The 20,337-nt window shown below is 47.6% G+C and overlaps 1 protein-coding gene across 3 annotated transcripts in view; it reads right to left on the bottom strand.

Annotated features, from left to right (window-relative positions):
* KIF25 (kinesin family member 25) overlaps positions 1-20,337 on the bottom strand; it is a 1,016,252-nt gene that overhangs the window by 348,197 nt on the left and 647,718 nt on the right. For all 3 annotated transcript variants that reach the window (XM_069607411.1, XM_069607412.1, XM_069607410.1), the window contains one exon: positions 2,715-2,864. In XM_069607411.1, coding sequence (XP_069463512.1) covers positions 2,715-2,864 — 150 coding nt within the window. The remainder of the gene's footprint in view (positions 1-2,714; positions 2,865-20,337) is intronic.

A 20,337-nucleotide genomic window follows, 5' to 3' on the forward strand; every position in this document is an offset into this window, starting at 1 on the left:
GTAGGTGTAGCTGGAGCTCAAAAGAGACACATGTTTATTAAAATTTAAGTTACAGTCAAAGACAACCCCCATGGTTTTCACATGATTAGAAACCTGTATTCTACCACCCCCTACTAGGAAGGCCTCATACTGGGAGTCTAGATTCTTTAACTTTGCTGTGCTACCGAGGATCAAAATTTCAGTCTTCTTATCGTTCAGAGCTAGAGAGTTGTTCTTCATCCATACTTTGACGGCATCGAAAACCTTGCCGGCCATCAACGAGTTGGCTTCGTAAGATCCTGATAGTTCCAGGAGGATCTGAGTGTCAGCATAATTAGTGAACCTGACACCCACGCCATCCAAGAGATCAAATAGGGCTTCGAAAATATGTTATACAGCAAGGGGGAGACACAAGATCCCTGTGGTACTCCACAGAAAAGTTGAGCCTCTTGTTACTTAGAATCCCCCCTAGCCTTCCTGAGTTCAAGGAAGAATCTGAACCAATTCACTGCCAATTTAGAGCAGTTGCCAACCTCGGCTAGCCTGTCCGCCATCCTATCATTGTTCACCAAATCAAAGGCAGCAGACAGGTCTAGCAGCAACAGCATGGCCAAACTGCCTTGATTCACAATTTCAGCTAAACCAGATTTGACATCCACCAAAGCCATTTCGGTCCCGTAGGTCTTCTTGAAGCCAGACTGGCCCTTAGATAGGAGTCCTCTCTCTTCTACAAAGGCTTCGTATTGAGTACAAGCAATTGTATCTATATTCTTTAGCAAGAAAGGAACATTTGTTATAGGGCGATAATTGACAGGCTTGTTAGGGTCTAAACCCTCCTTCATTAACAATGGAGTAATCCGGGACTATCCCTCCCTGGAAGGAGCAATTAATAAAAGATGTGACTGATATTGCGATGGTGGGAAAATATTCCTTAAAATATGAGGCTGGAAAGATATCATCCTTACATGATGTGGGTTTCATTTTAGCAACCATTGTTGACATTTTGTGAACTGTAACCTGCTTAAAAACAAAGGCATCAACTCCACTGTGGCCTTAGAATCCATACCTATAGCTTGAAATGTAAGAGGACGTGTTAGTATACACCCTTGATGTTGTCTAACCTTATCATGTGCGACTCCCGGTGTCCTGCCTTTTAGCTCATTCAGGATGGTAAACAACTCCCAAGAGCTCGATTTTGCCCCTAGGATTTGTTCTTCCATCTTATCTTTTTAGACTTTGAGGATAGCATCTTTTTAGTGTTCAGCAGCTTCTTTATACAATGCCAGGCTAATTTTAGTGTTTTTTTTTCCACTAGCTTCTTTCAGCCGCGCGTTTAATATGCCTAGCTGCCAGAGTGTCGGGGAGAACCACTGGTTAGTATTGACTTGCGCTTCTTTTTTTATTGAGAGGTGCAAGTTTGTCAAAGACACCATTTAATATGTCTCGTAGCTGAACAGTTATCCTCCAAGGCTAGGAGTTGGGGAGAGACAATAGAGTTGAAAGCCTCCTGAGCGGCATTTCAAGTGCCCCTATACAGGATGGATTTGGGGTGCAAACATGCACTTTACGTTGCTGGATCAGGAATAAAAATAGAGAAATGAATAAAGTGATGGTCTGACCAGCAACAGGTTTGTACATTTAGTGGGGAGATTCCTGGATAAAATCCAGTCCAGTATATTTCCTCCTTGATGTGTGGGCACAGTAACATATTGTTTCAACCCAATGCTCTTCGAGAGATTCAATAGGGCACTAGCCTCAGAATCCAATGGATAAATGCCCAAATGTTAAAATTGCCTAACACTAATAGCGGGGCTTGCGTCTCTTATCACACGCGTTTTAACAATGTTTGTTCCAGCGCTCGCCATACAATGTTGCTGCTTGCAACCTTGGCTTCAACACAGACTGGTCTTCTATCGGTCTCCCCAACTCAGCGGCTGTGTTGATTCACTGACGGTGCTTTGTTCTTGGAGCCAATGACGGTACCACAGTGGCTGGCGATTCTCCCTGCCTTGATTATTGATGCGGGAGGGCATTGGGTATCTCTGACACACAATGCAGGATTCTTCAGCCCGGTTCCCTGGTCTTAAACTTTCTATTCTCAAGGTTTCTGGCAAGCAACAGTTCCTTGTCAAAAAGGTCAGGGGAACTTCCCTCCTTGCAAACCCCTTCTGTTTTGCCAGCCGTCTTCTCTTGTTCAGATGCTGTCTCGAAACTGCTATTTCCTCCTGTGCTTTGCCTCGCTCAGAGTGTGCTCTTGTGCTCTGCCTTTCATCCGTGTGGGGAAGCTTAATGTGAGTCAGGTGTGTGTGATTGTCAGTAATTGTCTGACCTCGCCTGACCATTGTATTGGGACACATCAGGTATACTGCTCGAGGTTTAGACTGTTTTCTCTCATAGTGGGGTGTCCGTGTGAAACTGTTTGTGTTGTAAAAGGGGGGTAGAGTTCCTAAATATCCTATCTGGTAGGATAGGATAAAGGTATTACAGAGAAGGGGATACCGTGTCTCACCATTCGGTGTCCCACTCCTCGAAGACCCCTCACCCAGGTGATCCTCCCGCACTGGTTCACCCCCAGGAACTGGATCCAAAAGCGATGGCCGTGTCCTGGCCCTCTGGATGACAGATCCCTGGGGACAAGTGGGTGAGACACCTTCTGCTTTCTCACATCCCCCATTTGCTACAAAATAGCCAAACGGTACATATGGGTACAGTACATTTCAAGGGCACAGCATTACCTGAACAGATCCTCTGTGGCCCTTGGTATAAGTCCAAAGTCTGGATCAGCTCCCGAAGACAAAGCTTTCTCATCATCAAAACCTGGCCCCAACATGGTGAATGTCTTTCCACTTCCTGTCTGTCCGTAGGCCATGATGCACACATTATATCTAGATATAAAAAAATGATTTAAGGTATTCTTAGCAGTTAAAATTGTATAGAATAACACAGGTGTTATAATAATTGCCTTTAGTATTCTAACCCATTGTCCCATTCTCAAAGCTATTTTTCAATATAAGCACAGAGGGCAGGCACCCCAGCCAATCAACTTGCTTGGAATACAGCTTGGCTACTCCAATCCAAGCCTGTGTTCCACGAAAGCTCAGAGCTGCGAGTGCTCGCCCCGCCATCTTGTCCCCACCTCCCCTTAGCTCGAGTTTGCACACCCTCCCGCTGACCTTTCCCCACCCCACATACATGTTTCCGCTCGCGGGAGGGCTGTTGGCGCAGGCCACCTGCAACCCAGGCTGCAATGGTAAAGGAAGAGAAGCCATAACTTCCATTTCCATGGCGGCCATGTTAGGTAACTATTTGTTTTAATGAATGGGATGCCGCAAGCGTCCTGTTTATTCAAACAATGAGTAATATCAGCACCCCGGATTAAAATCCCAGTGAGCTAATAGTAATAACACACTAATCAGAAGTCCAGATATATGGTAACAACACTGAAGCTCATCGTTAAAGCCTTTAACTTGGACCATGGGCCGTTACCACCCGTTCCGACCAGCCGGCTCAGGTGTTATTGCTATATTGGAATGAAACGTCACGCACTGCACAAAATTGGGTTGAATTTCGGTGGCGGCTGAAAAGTAATGAGGATTTTGTGGATCATGTGGAAGCAGAATCCAGTGCAAATACTGCACTATTCGCTTCACCAGCGAAAATGTCACTCACCCTAATGGACACCACACTGCTGTAAATAGGAATTGTGCAATCCCCAGCATTTCCTACTCCCTAGGCTGCAGAAAATGTGAAAAATCTGTTTTTATCTTACACGATTCTGTTAATACATGCATGCGTTTGTTTCAAAATGAGAGTTCAGGCATGCGCAGTAATACCTTTCATTAAGTATACTTGTCAAATAATGAAATAGATGTTCCCCTCACAAACGTCCCATACGTCTTCTGATAATCAATTAGTTCTTTTTTCAGTTTTGGTTTATTTTTTCAATATTGCTCTTTAGACTTCTCATGCTCCCCATGTCAAGTGAAGGAGTTCATCCAATCTTGTTTTTCTTTGCAGCCGAAAATTTGCTCATACATGTGTAATGAGAAAAGGATAGCGACAAGTACCAGAATATAATGAATAAAGCCAGGAAACTGGAAAAGGGAACATTTGAAAAAACAAAATAAAACATTTCAAGCATTACATTTGAATGAATTGCAGTGTGTTTATTAATGAAGCCGCGAGGAGAAGGCCAGAGGACAAGGCCTGCACTCCTCTTTGCAGCTCCGCTGCGAGTGCCTCCATCAGCTGTGCTCGATCAGCTGGCAGCAGAATTCCATCTGCTTTACGGAGCTCCAGCTGATCTCGCGCACATTGCGAAGGCCTCTGCCTTGGAAGGCATGATCACCGCCGACAAAGCATCTTTTGAATTACGCGCCGAAACGACGCCGCTTCCCGCCCGCAGCCCGCAGCCTGATACGGCTTCTCGCCCTGCCGGCTCCACCCCCCCACCATAAAGGGAGACGGGGCTCACCGCCAGGCGAAGCCGCGAGGAGAAGGCCAGAGGACAAGGCCTGCACTCCTCTTTGCAGCTCCGCTGCGAGTGCCTCCATCAGCTGTGCTCGATCAGCTGGCAGCAGAATTCCATCTGCTTTACGGAGCTCCAGCTGATCTCGCGCACATTGCGAAGGCCTCCGCCTTGGAAGGCATGATCACCGCCGACAAAGCATCTTTTGAATTACGCGCCGAAACGACGCCGCTTCCCGCCCGCAGCCTGCAGCCTGATACGGCTTCCCGCCCTGCCGGCTCCACCCCCCCCACCATAAAGGGAGACGGGGCTCACAGCCAGGCGAAGCCGCGAGGAGAAGGCCAGAGGACAAGGCCTGCACTCCTCTTTGCAGCTCCGCTGCGAGTGCCTCCATCAGCGGTGCTCGATCAGCTGGCAGCAGAATTCCATCTGCTTTACGGAGCTCCAGCTGATCTCGCGCACATTGCGAAGGCCTCCGCCTTGGAAGGCATGATCACCGCCGACAAAGCATCTTTTGAATTACGCGCCGAAACGACGCCGCTTCCCGCCCGCAGCCGGCAGCCTGATACGGCTTCCCGCCCTGCCGGCTCCACCCCCCCCACCATAAAGGGAGACGGGGCTCACCGTCAGGCGAAGCCGCGAGGAGAAGGCCAGAGGACAAGGCCTGCACTCCTCTTTGCAGCTCCGCTGCGAGTACCTCCATCAGCTGTGCTCGATCAGCTGGCAGCAGAATTCCATCTGCTTTACGGAGCTCCAGCTGATCTCGCGCACATTGCGAAGGCCTCCGCCTTGGAAGGCATGATCACCGCCGACAAAGCATCTTTTGAATTACGCGCCGAAACGATGCCGCTTCCCGCCCGCAGCCCGCAGTCTGATACGGCTTCCCGCCCTGCCGGCTCCACCCCCCCACCATAAAGGGAGACGGGGCTCACCGCCAGGCGAAGCCGCGAGGAGAAGGCCAGAGGACAAGGCCTGCACTCCTCTTTGCAGCTCCGCTGCGAGTGCCTCCATCAGCTGTGCTCGATCAGCTGGCAGCAGAATTCCATCTGCTTTACGGAGCTCCAGCTGATCTCGCGCACATTGCGAAGGCCTCCGCCTTGGAAGGCATGATCACCGCCGACAAAGCATCTTTTGAATTACGCGCCGAAACGACGCCGCTTCCCGCCCGCAGCCCGCAGCCTGATACGGCTTCCCGCCCTGCCGGCTCCACCCCCCCACCATAAAGGGAGGCGGGGCTCACCGCCAGGCGAAGCCGCGAGGAGAAGGCCAGAGGACAAGGCCTGCACTCCTCTTTGCAGCTCCGCTGCAAGTGCCTCCATCAGCTGTGCTCGATCAGCTGGCAGCAGAATTCCATCTGCTTTACGGAGCTCCAGCTGATCTCGCGCACATTGCGAAGGCCTCCGCCTTGGAAGGCATGATCACCGCCGACAAAGCATCTTTTGAATTACGCGCCGAAACGACGCCGCTTCCCGCCCGCAGCCCGCAGCCTGATACGGCTTCCCGCCCTGCCGGCTCCACCCCCCCCACCATAAAGGGAGACGGGGCTCACCGCCAGGCGAAGCCGCGAGAAGAAGGCCAGAGGACAAGGCCTGCACTCCTCTTTGCAGCTCCGCTGCGAGTGCCTCCATCAGCTGTGCTCGATCAGCTGGCAGCAGAATTCCATCTGCTTTACGGAGCTCCAGCTGATCTCGCGCACATTGCGAAGGCCTCCGCCTTGGAAGGCATGATCACCGCCGACAAAGCATCTTTTGAATTACGCGCCGAAACGACGCCGCTTCCCGCCCGCAGCCCGCAGCCTGATACGGCTTCCCGCCCTGCCGGCTCCACCCCCCCCACCATAAAGGGAGACGGGGCTCACCGCCAGGCGAAGCCGCGAGGAGAAGGCCAGAGGACAAGGCCTGCACTCCTCTTTGCAGCTCCGCTGCGAGTGCCTCCATCAGCTGTGCTCGATCAGCTGGCAGCAGAATTCCATCTGCTTTACGGAGCTCCAGCTGATCTCGCGCACATTGCGAAGGCCTCCGCCTTGGAAGGCATGATCACCGCCGACACAGCATCTTTTGAATTACGCGCCGAAACGACGCCGCTTCCCGCCCGCAGCCCGCAGCCTGATACGGCTTCCCGCCCTGCCGGCTCCACCCCCCCACCATAAAGGGAGACGGGGCTCACCGCCAGGCGAAGCCGCGAGGAGAAGGCCAGAGGACAAGGCCTGCACTCCTCTTCGCAGCTCCGCTGCGAGTGCCTCCATCAGCTGTGCTCGATCAGCTGGCAGCAGAATTCCATCTGCTTTACGGAGCTCTAGCTGATCTCGCGCACATTGCGAAGGCCTCCGCCTTGGAAGGCATGATCACCGCCGACAAAGCATCTTTTGAATTACGCGCCGAAACGACGCCGCTTCCCGCCCGCAGCCCGCAGCCTGATACGGCTTCCCGCCCTGCCGGCTCCACCCCCCCACCATAAAGGGAGACGGGGCTCACCGCCAGGCGAAGCCGCGAGGAGAAGGCCAGAGGACAAGGCCTGCACTCCTCTTTGCAGCTCTTCGCTGCTCGGCTGCCATTTGCCACGATACTATGCAACATCACAGAGGTAAGGAGCTTGCCCACTGCCTCCTCCTACACCAAGACTTGGCCACCAGGAGCTCCAGACTACGTGCTCGCACTATAGAGCCCACCATCAGCTCCAATCCCCTTCCCTCTAACATCCGCAATGCGCGGCTATGCTCCCGTATCTCGCAACCCAACCCACCCATTTACATGGCCATACCCAGGCGGTTAACCACAAAGCCTAAAGCCTTCTCAATTACCCCCTATACAGTAGCAAATGATACACTCCACCCCACCCCTAATTGTTCCACCTCTACCTGCAATTTCTCCCCATCCGTGCCCACCACCACTGAAACTGGGCCCCCCAGTGCAAAATGTGTGATATGCAATTCTTCTACCCCCATTGTGAATGCTATTGTGCCAAATGTGATCTCACCTGTGCCCACCACTCCCAAAACTGCGCCCCCCAGTGCAAAATGTGTGATATGCAATTCTTCTACCCCCTTTGTGAATGCTATTGTGCCAAATGTGATCTCACCTGTGCCCACCACTCCCAAAACTGCGCCCCCCAGTGCAAAATGTGTGATATGCAATTCTTCTACCCCCTTTGTGAATGCTATTGTGCCAAATGTGATCTCACCTGTGCCCACCACTCCCAAAACTGCGCCCCCCAGTGCAAATTGTGTGATATGCAATTCTTCTACCCCCATTGTGAATGCTATTGTGCCAAATGTGATCTCACCTGTGCCCACCACTCCCAAAACTGCGCCCCCCAGTGCAAAATGTGTGATATGCAATTCTTCTACCCCCATTGTGAATGCTATTGTGCCAAATGTGATCTCACCTGTGCCCACCACTCCCAAAACTGCGCCCCCAGTGCAAAATGTGTGATATGCAATTCTTCTACCCCCTTTGTGAATGCTATTGTGCCAAATGTGATCTCACCTGTGCCCACCACTCCCCAAACTGCGCCCCCCAGTGCAAAATGTGTGATATGCAATTCTTCTACCCCCATTGTGAATGCTATTGTGCCAAATGCGATCTCACCTGTGCCCACCACTCCCAAAACTGCGCCCCCCAGTGCAAAATGTGTGATATGCAATTCTTCTACCCCCTTTGTGAATGCTATTGTGCCAAATGTGATCTCACCTGTGCCCACCACTCCCAAAACTGCGCCCCCAGTGCAAAATGTGTGATATGCAATTCTTCTACCCCCATTGTGAATGCTATTGTGCCAAATGTGATCTCACCTGTGCCCACCACTTCTAAAACTGCGCCCCTCAGTGCTAAATATATTATATCCAACTCCTCTACTGTCGTCCACCAGAACACCACTGGAGCCCCCAGCTCCACACCGACCATGCCCATCACCTCACCCTCTCCTCCCACATACCCCTCCCTAGTCGCCACAGAACCCCACCTCAAATGCGCCATGATCAATGCTAAATCCATCAGCGCCCACGCTCTAGACATTCACGACCTCATAACCACCCATGACCTTGACCTGCTCATGATATCAGAAACATGGCTGCACGATGCCTCTGGCCCTGCGCTCTCCCTGGCACTCCCTTCTGGCTACTCCATCACCAGACAAGATCGCCCCTCTAAAGGTGGAGGGGTCGCAATCATCGCTAAGGACTGCTATAGTATTATAAAGGTAGAAAAACCCCTACACAGCAACTATGATTACCTCCAAGTCAAAATTATCCTCTCCCCCAACTGTACCATTACCGCTCATATTGTCTATCGCCCTCCTGGCCCATTAGAAGACTTCCAAGCCGCCCTCATCCATCTCCTATCTGACAACCTCAAAAAACATTCGAAAGCCATTCTCCTTGGGGACCTCAACTTAGGCCTCCAGGATAAAAAGGACCCAGCAGCCAAATCCTTTGACTTAGCCCTAACAACACTAGGCTATAAGAACACCATCTTTAGCCCAACGCACACTCAGGGCAGAACACTCGACTGGATTGCTCAGCACAACTGCCCACTCATCATCACTGGAAACACTCCCACCCCATGGTCTGACCACCATATCATCACATTTAGCATCCTCACCACCAGCTCCTCTACCCCGCCACCCCAACCCCTACCACCTTGCCTCACAAGAAGCTCCCGCCAGCTCACTAAGGAAAGACTACTGCCCTTCCTACAAGGCCCAGCTTTCAGACCACCTTTCTCCGCAGACCCAGAAACTCTTGCATCAACCTACGATGCTGCCATTAAAGCAGCTATCAACTCCATTGCCCCACTAAAATCCCGTAAATACAAACCCACCACCCACTCTAACTCCTGGTTCACCCCAGACTTGCTTGCACTCCGTAACGAGAAAAAGGCAGCACTTACTCAGTGGCAAACGTCCCACACTGACAAAGACAAGCTGATCTTTAAAGCCTGTTCCACGGAGTACAAAAAAGCTATCACCCGGGCAAAATCCAAATCCTTTGAATCCAGAATTTCGGAGGCCCAATCCAGCACAAAAGAAATCTTTGCAATTTTTAGGGAGCTAGAGACTCCTACTCCCACCCCCCAGAACTTCACCAAAGACAAAGCCTGGTGCGACGAAATTCAAACGGCAATGCTAACAAAACTGAGCCGCCTCCAAAGCAAAATACAAGCTACCAAACAAGCCCTGCCCAATACTCATATCCCTGTCCCACCACCAGCCCAAGACCCTCCCCAACCCTTCTCCTTCAAATCCATACAGGAAAAGGACATCATTAACATAATGAAGAACATCAAAGCATCCAACTGTAAAGGTGATGCCTGCCCAGCCACTCTCAACAAGGACTGCACTGAAGCACTTGCTCCCTTCCTGACAGCATTTGTTAATGCCTCCTTCGCAACAGGGAAAGTCCCCACCTCCCTCAAGGAAGCATGGGTCCGCCCCCTCCTAAAAAAACCTACTCTCGATCCCACCTCCCCCAACAACTATAGACCCATCACCACTGTCCCTTTCCTCCTCAAAATACTCGACAAAGCAGCCTATCTGCAGGTTCAGCACTACATCGAAGAAAACAAACTCCTGGGACTCCGCCAATCTGGCTTCCGCCCTAGACATGGGACTGAAACCGCCCTACTTGACCTGAAAAACCAAATGGATGATGCCAGAGACATGGGCAAATCAGCTCTTCTCCTACTCCTTGACTTGTCTGCAGCGTTCGATCTCGTAGATCATGACGTCCTTTGCCATCATCTCTCCTTCACTGCCAAGTTCTCCCCTGACGCCACAGCATGGATCAAATCCTTCCTACAGGACAGAACCATGCAAGTATTCTCCGACCTAGCCTCTGCCTCACCCACTACCATACTCTTTGGCGTGCCCCAAGGCTCATGCCTCTCCCCCACACTCTACAACATCTTCACACGACCCCTCTTCCTCATCCTCGACGCTATGGGTATATCCTACACTAACTACGCGGACGATACCCAGATCCTCCTTACCCTCACAGGCAACTACGACACCGACTCCATGACCCTTAACAACCTCTACAACACCATCCAAGCCTGGATGGCAGACAATGGACTATGCCTCAACTCTGACAAGACAGAACTCCTACTGGTAGGTTCCCCCGAAACGCTAAAAAAACTTGACTCCCAATTCAGTCACTTCACCATCGACACCATCAAAATACCTGTTTCAGACTCAGTCAAAACTCTTGGAGTCTATCTAGACTCTAACCTCTCCATGGACAGACAAGTTAACGCCATTGCCTCCTCAGCCGCATATCATGCTAAACTGATCAACGCAGTCAGGCCTTTCCTCTCCAAAGAGAACTGCACAAACATAGCCAGAGCCATCACCGGCTCCAGGCTAGACTACTGCAACATACTCTTCCTAGGAACCTCAAAAAAAAACTTGGAGAGGCTACAAGTCATCCAGAATAGTGCTCTCCGAGCAGCCCAAGGTATTGCCAAAAGGGACCACATCTCGGAAGCCAGAAAACTAGCCCACTGGCTCCCAATAAAGGAAAGAATAATCTTCAAAGCGCTCACACTGACACACAAATGCATCCATCTCACTGCCCCCGATTACCTCTCACAAAGAATCCACTCCGTCGCCTCTACAAGACCAACAAGATCACCCTACACCAACATGCTCTCTGTGCCATTAGTAAAAAGATCCAGAGCAGGTGGATCCAGCTTCCCCTATCTCGCACCCACTCACTGGAATGCCCTACCTCCCACCATCCGCGGTGAGCCCTCCCTCCTAGCCTTCCGCAAAGCGCTGAAAACCACTCTCTTCTCATAAGGTCCCTCGCAGCTGCATAATACCAACCATATGACCCATTGCCTAAGTTGTATTGACCAACCGCATAAGCTGTAATGATAACCTTGCTTGTTCCTATCTGTATTATGCCTCTTACTGATACCATGCCTGTAACTAAGCTCATGCAAGTAACAGCGCCTCAATGCCCCTGGGCTGCCTGCGCGCTATACAAATTTAAATAAATAAATAAATAAATAAATAAAATGCCAGGACGTTTTCCATTAGAAATGTTTATAATTAGCATTTTATCTCCATAGGATGGATGGATTTACCCAAAAGAGTGAAGTATGGGGGTATTTCAGTTTTCCTCTTTGATTCTATTATTCCTTCTTTCATTTCAACATTTAATATTTGCAGGCCTAAAAGTTTACTGATTGCAAACATGTTTTACAGTGTGCAGTGTGGTAAATCAGAGATGCTCTCCATCTTTTATGTGGGGGAAACCGTGTCACACCACTGTTTGGTGTGATCCCCAGAAGGAGGAATGATGAAAATTTCATGGGATCTATTCTTCACCTGAGGTGGCTCTGTCAGCCATTCTTGTCCCAGAGCCTGGCGCTCGTCCCCAGGATGACGCCTTCAGGGATGGTGGCAGGGTCTGGGAAGCATTGCAGCAACCCGGAAGCAGAGTCTCAGTGCTTCCTGGGCTCAGAACGAAAGCGCACTATGAGCGTTGAGTCAGCGCCTGATCAACAGATGCCTACGGATCACAAATCAAGCCAGCTTCTGGCAGTAATCCTGAAGTCTGTTTCCAGGAAGCTTTAGCCCTTCTTTCAAGCACCAAGTAAGTTATATTGGCTAGGTTCAGCAAGGAGATTATAGAAAATCTCATAGAGTGCCCCCCATGTTATGCTATCTGGGAACCAAACTGTACTCATGAAACCCCTTAGTTAAGTCTTGAGTTACTTTTGTACTTTGTACTGTGAGACACCTGAGTGCTCCTTGCATCTAATCCCCTAGGATCCTCTGCGCAGGTGTCAAGGGAAAGACCATCACTTTTGGATCCTGGCCCTGGGGGTGGAGAAGTGAGGCAGGATCACCAAGGTGTAGAATTCTAGGGGAATGAGAATGTAGTGTCTTCAGATGAAATGCAGTATTTCCCCTTTTCATTTTGTGTTGACCACTTAGTCCCAGAAACCTTTGTGGGATATTGTTACCCCATTCCATTTTTGTTTGAGGTAACACGTTTTCAAATGTCTCCGATTCAATCCATTGTACAATATTGAACGACTAGGAATAAATTGTATCGGAGTGGTCGCATGTGGGAGAAAACACGTTTTCGAAAGTCTCTGAAGGATAGATATTCCATTTGAAGTGAATTAAGGAATTGTTACACCGCTGGTTGAATGAAAATCTTAACAAGTGCCACCCGTGCCTATTAAATACTGAATTGAGTACAAGCTATGTTTTCTTGAATACTGAACTGAGTGAAAACCTCATAAAAGAGCAGAACTGTTACATACGAAATTCAGAAGTAAAACAGAACTTCAAATATGAGTAAAACCTTTAGATGCAGCCTACTTAATTGATTGTTACTTTATATCCATGTGAAATCAGCATTTGCTGTCTTCTAAAGTGAATGGAACTTTAAATATTGAAACAAAAAGGGCATATTGAATACCAGACTACATGAAAACTGCATATAACAGAAAACTGCATTGAGAGAAGAATTAACTAAAGCCTTGAAAATTATTTCAACACAGTCACAATGTACGCATGGAAACCCCATCATAAAAAGGAAGTACAAGAGTGACAAAGAACTCTAAAAGAATAAGGGATAATTGTGATGCTGTTGAAATGAAGTCTTGAGGAAGGGAACCCTAAGGCATGAGACATTTATTGACATGAGACCGAAGTCTCAAGGATTCTTTGGTGCTTGGAACTGTGTTATTTGGAACTTAGGGAAGGTAACCTCGAGTATTGTTTAAAACTGTGTCATCCTGAACTCAGGAAAGGTACATTTGAGACTTTTTGGCTGGAACTATTTTATACTTGAGGAAGGGAGCTGAAAGGAAGCTTTGAAGGGGAAGATGCTCAACACTTTATGTTAGACACTGTGGGCCTCATTACGACCCAGGCGGTAAGGGGTTTACGGCAGCGTAAACAGCGCCGACCCTTACCGCCTGATTACGAGGTCCCTTAGCGCCATGGAGGTTTTAACACCTGCTTTTAGCAGGTGTTAAAATCCATGGCGCTAAGGGACCTTGGTGTTAATTACGCCACCGTAATTTACGGTGGCGTAATTAACGCCTTCCCCACTCCCATTATGCCCTATGGGGCAAAAATGGGAATGGGGAAGGGTAAATGGGGATTGGGGACTTACCGCCCCGCCAACCTCGGAATGGGGCGGTAAGTCCGCCAACCACCATGGCGTAAACGTAGTTTACGCCATGGTGGTAAAGTCACGGCCCAGGCGGTAACTTACCGCCTGGGTCGTAATGAGGCCCTGTGTCCTTTGATTGCTGACATCCCTACACATTGTAAAGATTAGTTGTGAGGGCAAGTATATGTTTTGGACACAGACAGATTCTTCATTTGAACTCTATGGCTCAGACTTTCTTTAGTTTTCTTCAGGTAGAGAAATCCCACCTTAGCATAGGGCACATTAGTCCTTCAACCATCCTGACATTTAAGTTAAGAAAAGTGTTTGTTTTGAATTCAGAATCTGTTGTCTGTGTCTTGCTTCATAATGCCTTCACAGTACCTCACCCACAACTGTTACTTTAAGCCTCAAGCAAGCCAATGTCATCCTGATTCTATGTTATTGGTACCTCTTCTGTAAACTTCCACCGCCCGGCCCTGACTGACATATGTGAGTATTGCACATACCAGGGTTAAGGGAAGATAAAGCCACATTGTATAAAGCCAAGTTACATTTCTCCGTAATGTATTTTCAGCTCAGAGAGATGATCCCAGGGATAATGGCAAGATTCCCACGTGGGAGATTTCTTTCCAGTCGTGGAGTCAGCATACCCGACAGGGTCCCCTAGTGAAGGCACGGGTATGTAGTCTCTTGCTTGGTTTATAACATTGGCACCGTGAAGTGAAGATTAAGACCAGAGCCAACAAAGGGTCACCAATTCAGGTAATGACTGATTGATCAGACCATACACTACACTCCAGGGTGCCATGGATTAAGTCATCATTGATATGGCCACGACCATTGAAGCCACTACCATTGAAGCCAAGATAACCTCACTTTGGTGGACCGGTTATCTTCTCTTCACCAAACAGTACAAGAACTTCAAGAGAGGATAAAAACCAATCCGAGAGAGTCTCGGATTCTTCCAGTATTCATATACTTCCCAAACAGAAGAAGGGGAGTTCATATCCTACATAGCCCTCTTTAAATTTCTAGTTGCAGAATTGGCATTGAATGAGGATGCCCAAGTTACTATTTTCTATAGGGGCTTGGGAGAAGACATCAAAGACAGCATAGTCCAAATATTTCCCCCTCCTTCCACAGTAGAATAGCTCATTGAGCTTGCTTTACAGATAGAACAAAGACAAGGGGAGAGAAAAGGGGTAAATAAATCATTTGAACTTAAACAGTCCATTCACTGAGTCAGACTTAAAATTCCAGGGGATACTTCAGAACCCATGCTAGTGGGGGCGTCAGAGGACCTGTAAGTCCTGAAGAAAGAGAATGCAGAAGGAAACGTAACCTTTGTTACTACTGTGAACTCACAGGCCATGCTGTTTGTGCCTGTCCTAAAAGACAGGGAAACAAACAGGGCCCACAATGAATCAGGGAGGAATGGAGGGTCCTATTAAAGGAATGGTTCGGTCAAAAAATGTTATTGCCCCTACAGGTTGGCCATGTGTTTTTAAGCCTAAGTCGCTCGATTTTAGAAAAATTTCCGATGGACCTTACCTGAGTTTTTGTCCATTAAACGCACGCGAAAACAGGCATCAGGGAGCCGCCATTTTGTGATAATCCTATCATTTCCCCCATCGCCCTGGCTGACCTGCTTTTGCAGCACTAAATCATATCCCCCGCCCCTGAGCCTGTCATCAGCAGACGCGTACCGCCCATTTCACAACACCAAAGCACGTCTCGTGTCAACATTCACTGCGCTTCAGCTAATGACGTGTCGCCATGGAAATGGCAGGACGCCTCTTTCCTCAATAAGTATAAACAGACCGTTTCACAACACACAGCAGCAGATGTTCGATTCCATTCCTCTCTCTGTGTTACTTTGAGTATTCTGTGACTCGTTTCTGTGCTCTGGTCAGCTACCTTCGTTGATTGTAGCCCGTGTGAACAGATACCAGTACCACTGCTATAAATTACTTTTGTTTGTTTAACACACAATGTATACAATAATGCCCTACATGTACGAGCCCGAGTATACCAAGGAGGAACTACTGGAAAGGGAAACACGCGAAAATGATGAGTCTTCTGACGGCAGTTGGGAGGACGATTCAACAGCTGAAGAGCCTGGACCTAGTCGCATGGACGGTGTTTCCACCTGGTGCTGTGGGGTGTTTTTACCCATGCATCCAAGCCCTACCATAAAACTGTGCATTACTGGCATTGAAAACATCATGATGGCCAGAACTCCCCAGAGAGTGCACAGGAAAAACATGAAGATTAGGCTGCCACCCATTTTTGCCTATGTTGTGAGCACAGGAGGGCACTGCCTAAAACCACCATTGGGCTACACACACAGTAGCCTGAAACCATTGGGAATGGCAATGCTGATTGCAAAAAGCAACCCAGAACTGTGGGGAATTCATTTTCTTAATATCAAAATGGATGCAATACTGGTGCTCACCACTATCAGAAAGCCGGCGTTTTAAAACCACCAGGCTTTTGTGTAGAACTGAACAAATGAACCCAAACCAGGCCAAGGAAAGACTTGCTAAGAGGTGGATACAATGTAAAACTATATTCTGAAATGACTTGAAGGAAGTAATTATTTAATGTATATATAAAAAAAATATCTGGGGATGTCAGCAGCTTAAGGGAAATTGGATTTAAAACCACTAAAATAGAAATGTTTAGAATGAATGAGTGACCTACTTGTGAGTGTCACATAGGTTGCAGTTGTTTAAATGTCATAGTTTTGAACTTAGAATCAGCATTCTAGCTGCAAGTTGGATTTGAATGTAGAAAACTGGGAACTAAAGTGACATTTAGCTGAATTCTGCCTGACAACTACCCCCGACAGGAGTTGAACTGGCTCAACAACTCTTCCCAGGCCTGGCTGCATTATGCTGCCCCTGCCAAAAGGAGATGACACCTCTCTGATGGGATTAGGGGAGGAGCACCTGGGGACTACAGGAAACTAAACAAAGCACTGTCCCTGGCTCAGGCAAATGTTATATTGGGGGGGGTCGGAAAATGGCTTCCTCTTGGGAGAAACTGGGAGGGGCAGTGCCTGTGAGAGCAAGCTGAGCTTGGGGGAAGTGGATAAAGCAGAAATTCCACCATGTGCTTTGGAAAACCACACCCATTTGGGGCCAGAGCATGATTTTAAAATGATGGATAATTCATAGTGCAGACTTGTCAAAATTATATAAATAACATCATCATTCTTGTGATTTTTCTGTGCACATTTTAAGAGGTGTTAGGACCCTGTGGTATGTTCTTGGGGATAGTAGTGGAAAAAACGGTTGTTACTCCAAATGTATGCATGTTAAAAATCTGACACTTTATCATCTGAAACCCATATCCCTGGTGCACATTTGTGTAAAATCTGGAAAGGTTTAGAGATTGTTATCTGGATGAAAAGGGGAGAATTGTGTCATAAGTGGACACGACATTGTACAAAGACAGGGATCGGATGGTTTGGTGCTACAGAAAATATGTTAACTGGACCTATAATATTAAAAAAAATGATACATAGATAAATATGTATTTGGGTCAGAAATAGATTTGTGTGCAATTTGACAAGGGGAGGTTCCTCTGACCATAAAACCTACAGCATCACTCTGACACTCCATTTCTTTCCCCCAATCAAGGGAGAGAGGAAAGCTTGGCCAATGATAAGTGAGAGGGGCAGGCTTAGCTAGGCCCAGGCACACACCCATTTTCAAAACACATAAAAGGAACATTGAAACCCAGGTAGAGACATTCACTTTCCACTTTCTTGTGGGACGCTTTGCCGGGAGACTCCAGACTTCAAATCTATCAATCTCCAGAGAGACCAGAGATCCAGAGACACCAGAGATCCAGAGAGACCAGAGATCCAGAGAGACCAGAACCGCTAGCAGAACCGATATCAGAACCAGAGACCCAGAGACCAGATCGCTGTGAAGAACCGCTAGCAGAAGTCCAGCCAATCCTGACCCGATCGGTGACGAAGTCGCATTCCTGTCCAAAATCTAGTGTGAGTACCCAGCCAGCACTGTGCCAAAACCAATATCTTAGTTTAAAATAATCTAATCCAAACTATTTTAGCCTATTAGAACTGCCTCCTAGAATCGTGTCATTCTGTCATCTTTAAAACTGAAAACTGTCATCTGTCATTCTGAGCTTTAAAATTTCAAATCCGAAAAACTACCTTTACTAAATCGGCCGTATCTCCGGAACCGTTTGTGCTAGGAGCGAGTTTTAGTCTTAAAGCTAAGATTCTAGGCTTTCCAACGACTAAATTTGCCACGATTTGACATTTTGCTTAATTTCAGCCATGTGTAAAAATATTTGTCCTTGCTTTCCTTGCTGAAATTCGTTTTCAACCTGACAATCATTCATAGAGCATTGCTAAAGTGATCCTGAATTCATTTAAAGTATCTCTCACTCACCCTGAACCTCCTATAGGGAATTAAAAGCAATTTGAGTATATTTTTCACTTCATTGCCACAACATTTAAAAAGATTTTGCCTGTGTTTAAAACTCCTACCTGTTTTCCTCTAAGCTTGCTAGGGGAACTGAATTATATTTGATTGCATTCCTGAGAACTGTGTGCTTTCCTCCCATCTCTTTACCTTGCATAGAGGGGGGGTGAATTGTCAAAGAAAAGTGATTACATTGTCTTTTGTTGAAGTCATATCAAGTTTATTTTCTGTACTGAATTTTCATTCATCATTGCATTGTCCTTGAAGCCATAAAAACATTTTCAGCTACTTTATCCTCTCTATATCACTTCTAAGCCATCAAAAAGAGTGTACCACTGTAACATTATCCATTGTTGATCACTATCATCTTCACACGTGTGCTATCAAACATTAATTTATTATAAAAGTGTGATATATATATATATATATATATATATATATAGTTTAATTTTCAAATACACCTTTTAATTTGCAAAACAAACCTACTTCTTGGCTCAGCGGGGTCAGGGGGATTCTGAGAGAGGGGTGTTATATAAGGGTTGTCATCCAGAGTAACTAACTGGACATAAAAATACATCAATAAGGGCTTCCATCAGCATCCCAGACTAGGCATTGACTTAGCTGTAGTGTTGAATTGAAGTCGCTTACAGTGCACATGCAATCGGTGCGAGCTAATGCCAACCGAGGACGAGAACTGCTGCTGCTGTGAAAACTCGGGATGCGTGGCCTACATTTCGGAAGGCGAGCCACGACCGCAATGCATCACTGTGCTGCCAGACTTCAGGGCAGCCTGCCTCACACGGTCCGTGTTGAGGATAATGACGGTGCTTATGCACGAACTTCACGCAACTGTTTGTCCTCATAATCCGAGTAACGAGTATACTCTTCTATACTCTTCATGCCACTCCTATTTCATGGTCTTCTACTATATCCAAAATTACATATACATATCATTGTAACGCACGAAAGTCGTTCAATAGTGTGCAGTGTCTAGATAGCATTTGTCCGAGCAGAATGCCATTAGTTACAACAATTGTCATTGACAACAAACGTTTATTAAACTTATCTTGGTCATTTATAAACAGTTTGTTTCATTCCTTTTCACAGGTGGTACAGGCTGGTGGCCTATCGTTCCTTTACATGGTGGCTTCACGGGAGGCTTGGACACCGCTTTCGAAGAGTGATACCCGCCTGTGCCATTCGTGCCATAAGAGAAACGTTCCCGATTGACAGCGGTCAGAACAGGGGATTTTCTCTCGCTGTGCTGCAACCTGAACTGTACAATGTTTATAGTCTTGTATTTTTGTGTCATCAAAATAAGATACAAAATAAAACACCACATATATTTTAACAATGGTTGTTTCGATTTTTTAAAGGAATCAAGTGTGTCTCCATTCAAGGATGGACGTCAGACATCTGTGCTCGGAATGGGTGAAGGTCAGGTCGCTGTGAAGTGGGGTGGTCACTATCTAAGCTAACATAATATATTATCAATAATGCATGCACTAAATAACACTTTTTCAAAGTCTTTCAGTCGGTTATGTCTCTATAAAAGTCACACATATACCTATACTATCAATTAACATTGGATTATACAGGCCTAGGTCAAGGGTCTTGACCACTATAATACACTGTTTGAAGTGTGGGTCTGTGCTCACAAGAATCTCCGGTATGTGGCATTTGTTATTGACAGGCAACGATATACTGCAGTAGGGGTCTAATGTTAGTTGGGGATCTGCTAGGTGGGCATCATGGCGTGGTCAGGACACGTTTGTGGAGATGAACGAGCTATGTGCTTGGTTCAGACTGGTTCACATGCAGGACCGTGATCTCAGAGGAAGAGTGATGTGTTACATTTATTAGCTGTTGCAAATACCTCTGGAGTTTTCCAGTCAGAGTGGGAACGAGGGTGTGGGCCATGTGCTCTGCGCGCTGTACTATCGCAGTGAGGCCTGGTCACCAAGATGGAGTGGAAAAGGGGTACAAAAATGGATGCCCCGTTTCCTGCTCAGTGTTCCCATCTACGCGAATGTCATCCAAAGTTAACATCACATAAGGGCAAGGGGCGAACCCACTACTGGAGGCACTTGGTATGAGTTTCTACTGAGAAGTAAAGGATGAGAGGGGCCTGATGGCCCCTCGCTCCCACACACTTGCCTGCACCCCCCAGGCCCATCCATCCCACCCCCTCTATCAAAGGCGGTTCGCACCCGGGGATGAGCGCCGGCATGGGGGGCTGTCACAGGCGCGAACGGCCAAGGTGCCAAACAGCCTGTACACTTCAAAAGGTATCCCAC

The sequence above is a fragment of the Ambystoma mexicanum genome, chromosome 4q (assembly GCF_040938575.1).
Source record: "Ambystoma mexicanum isolate Mex_15411 chromosome 4q, UKY_AmexF1_1, whole genome shotgun sequence".
Taxonomy (NCBI): Eukaryota; Metazoa; Chordata; class Amphibia; order Caudata; family Ambystomatidae; genus Ambystoma; species Ambystoma mexicanum.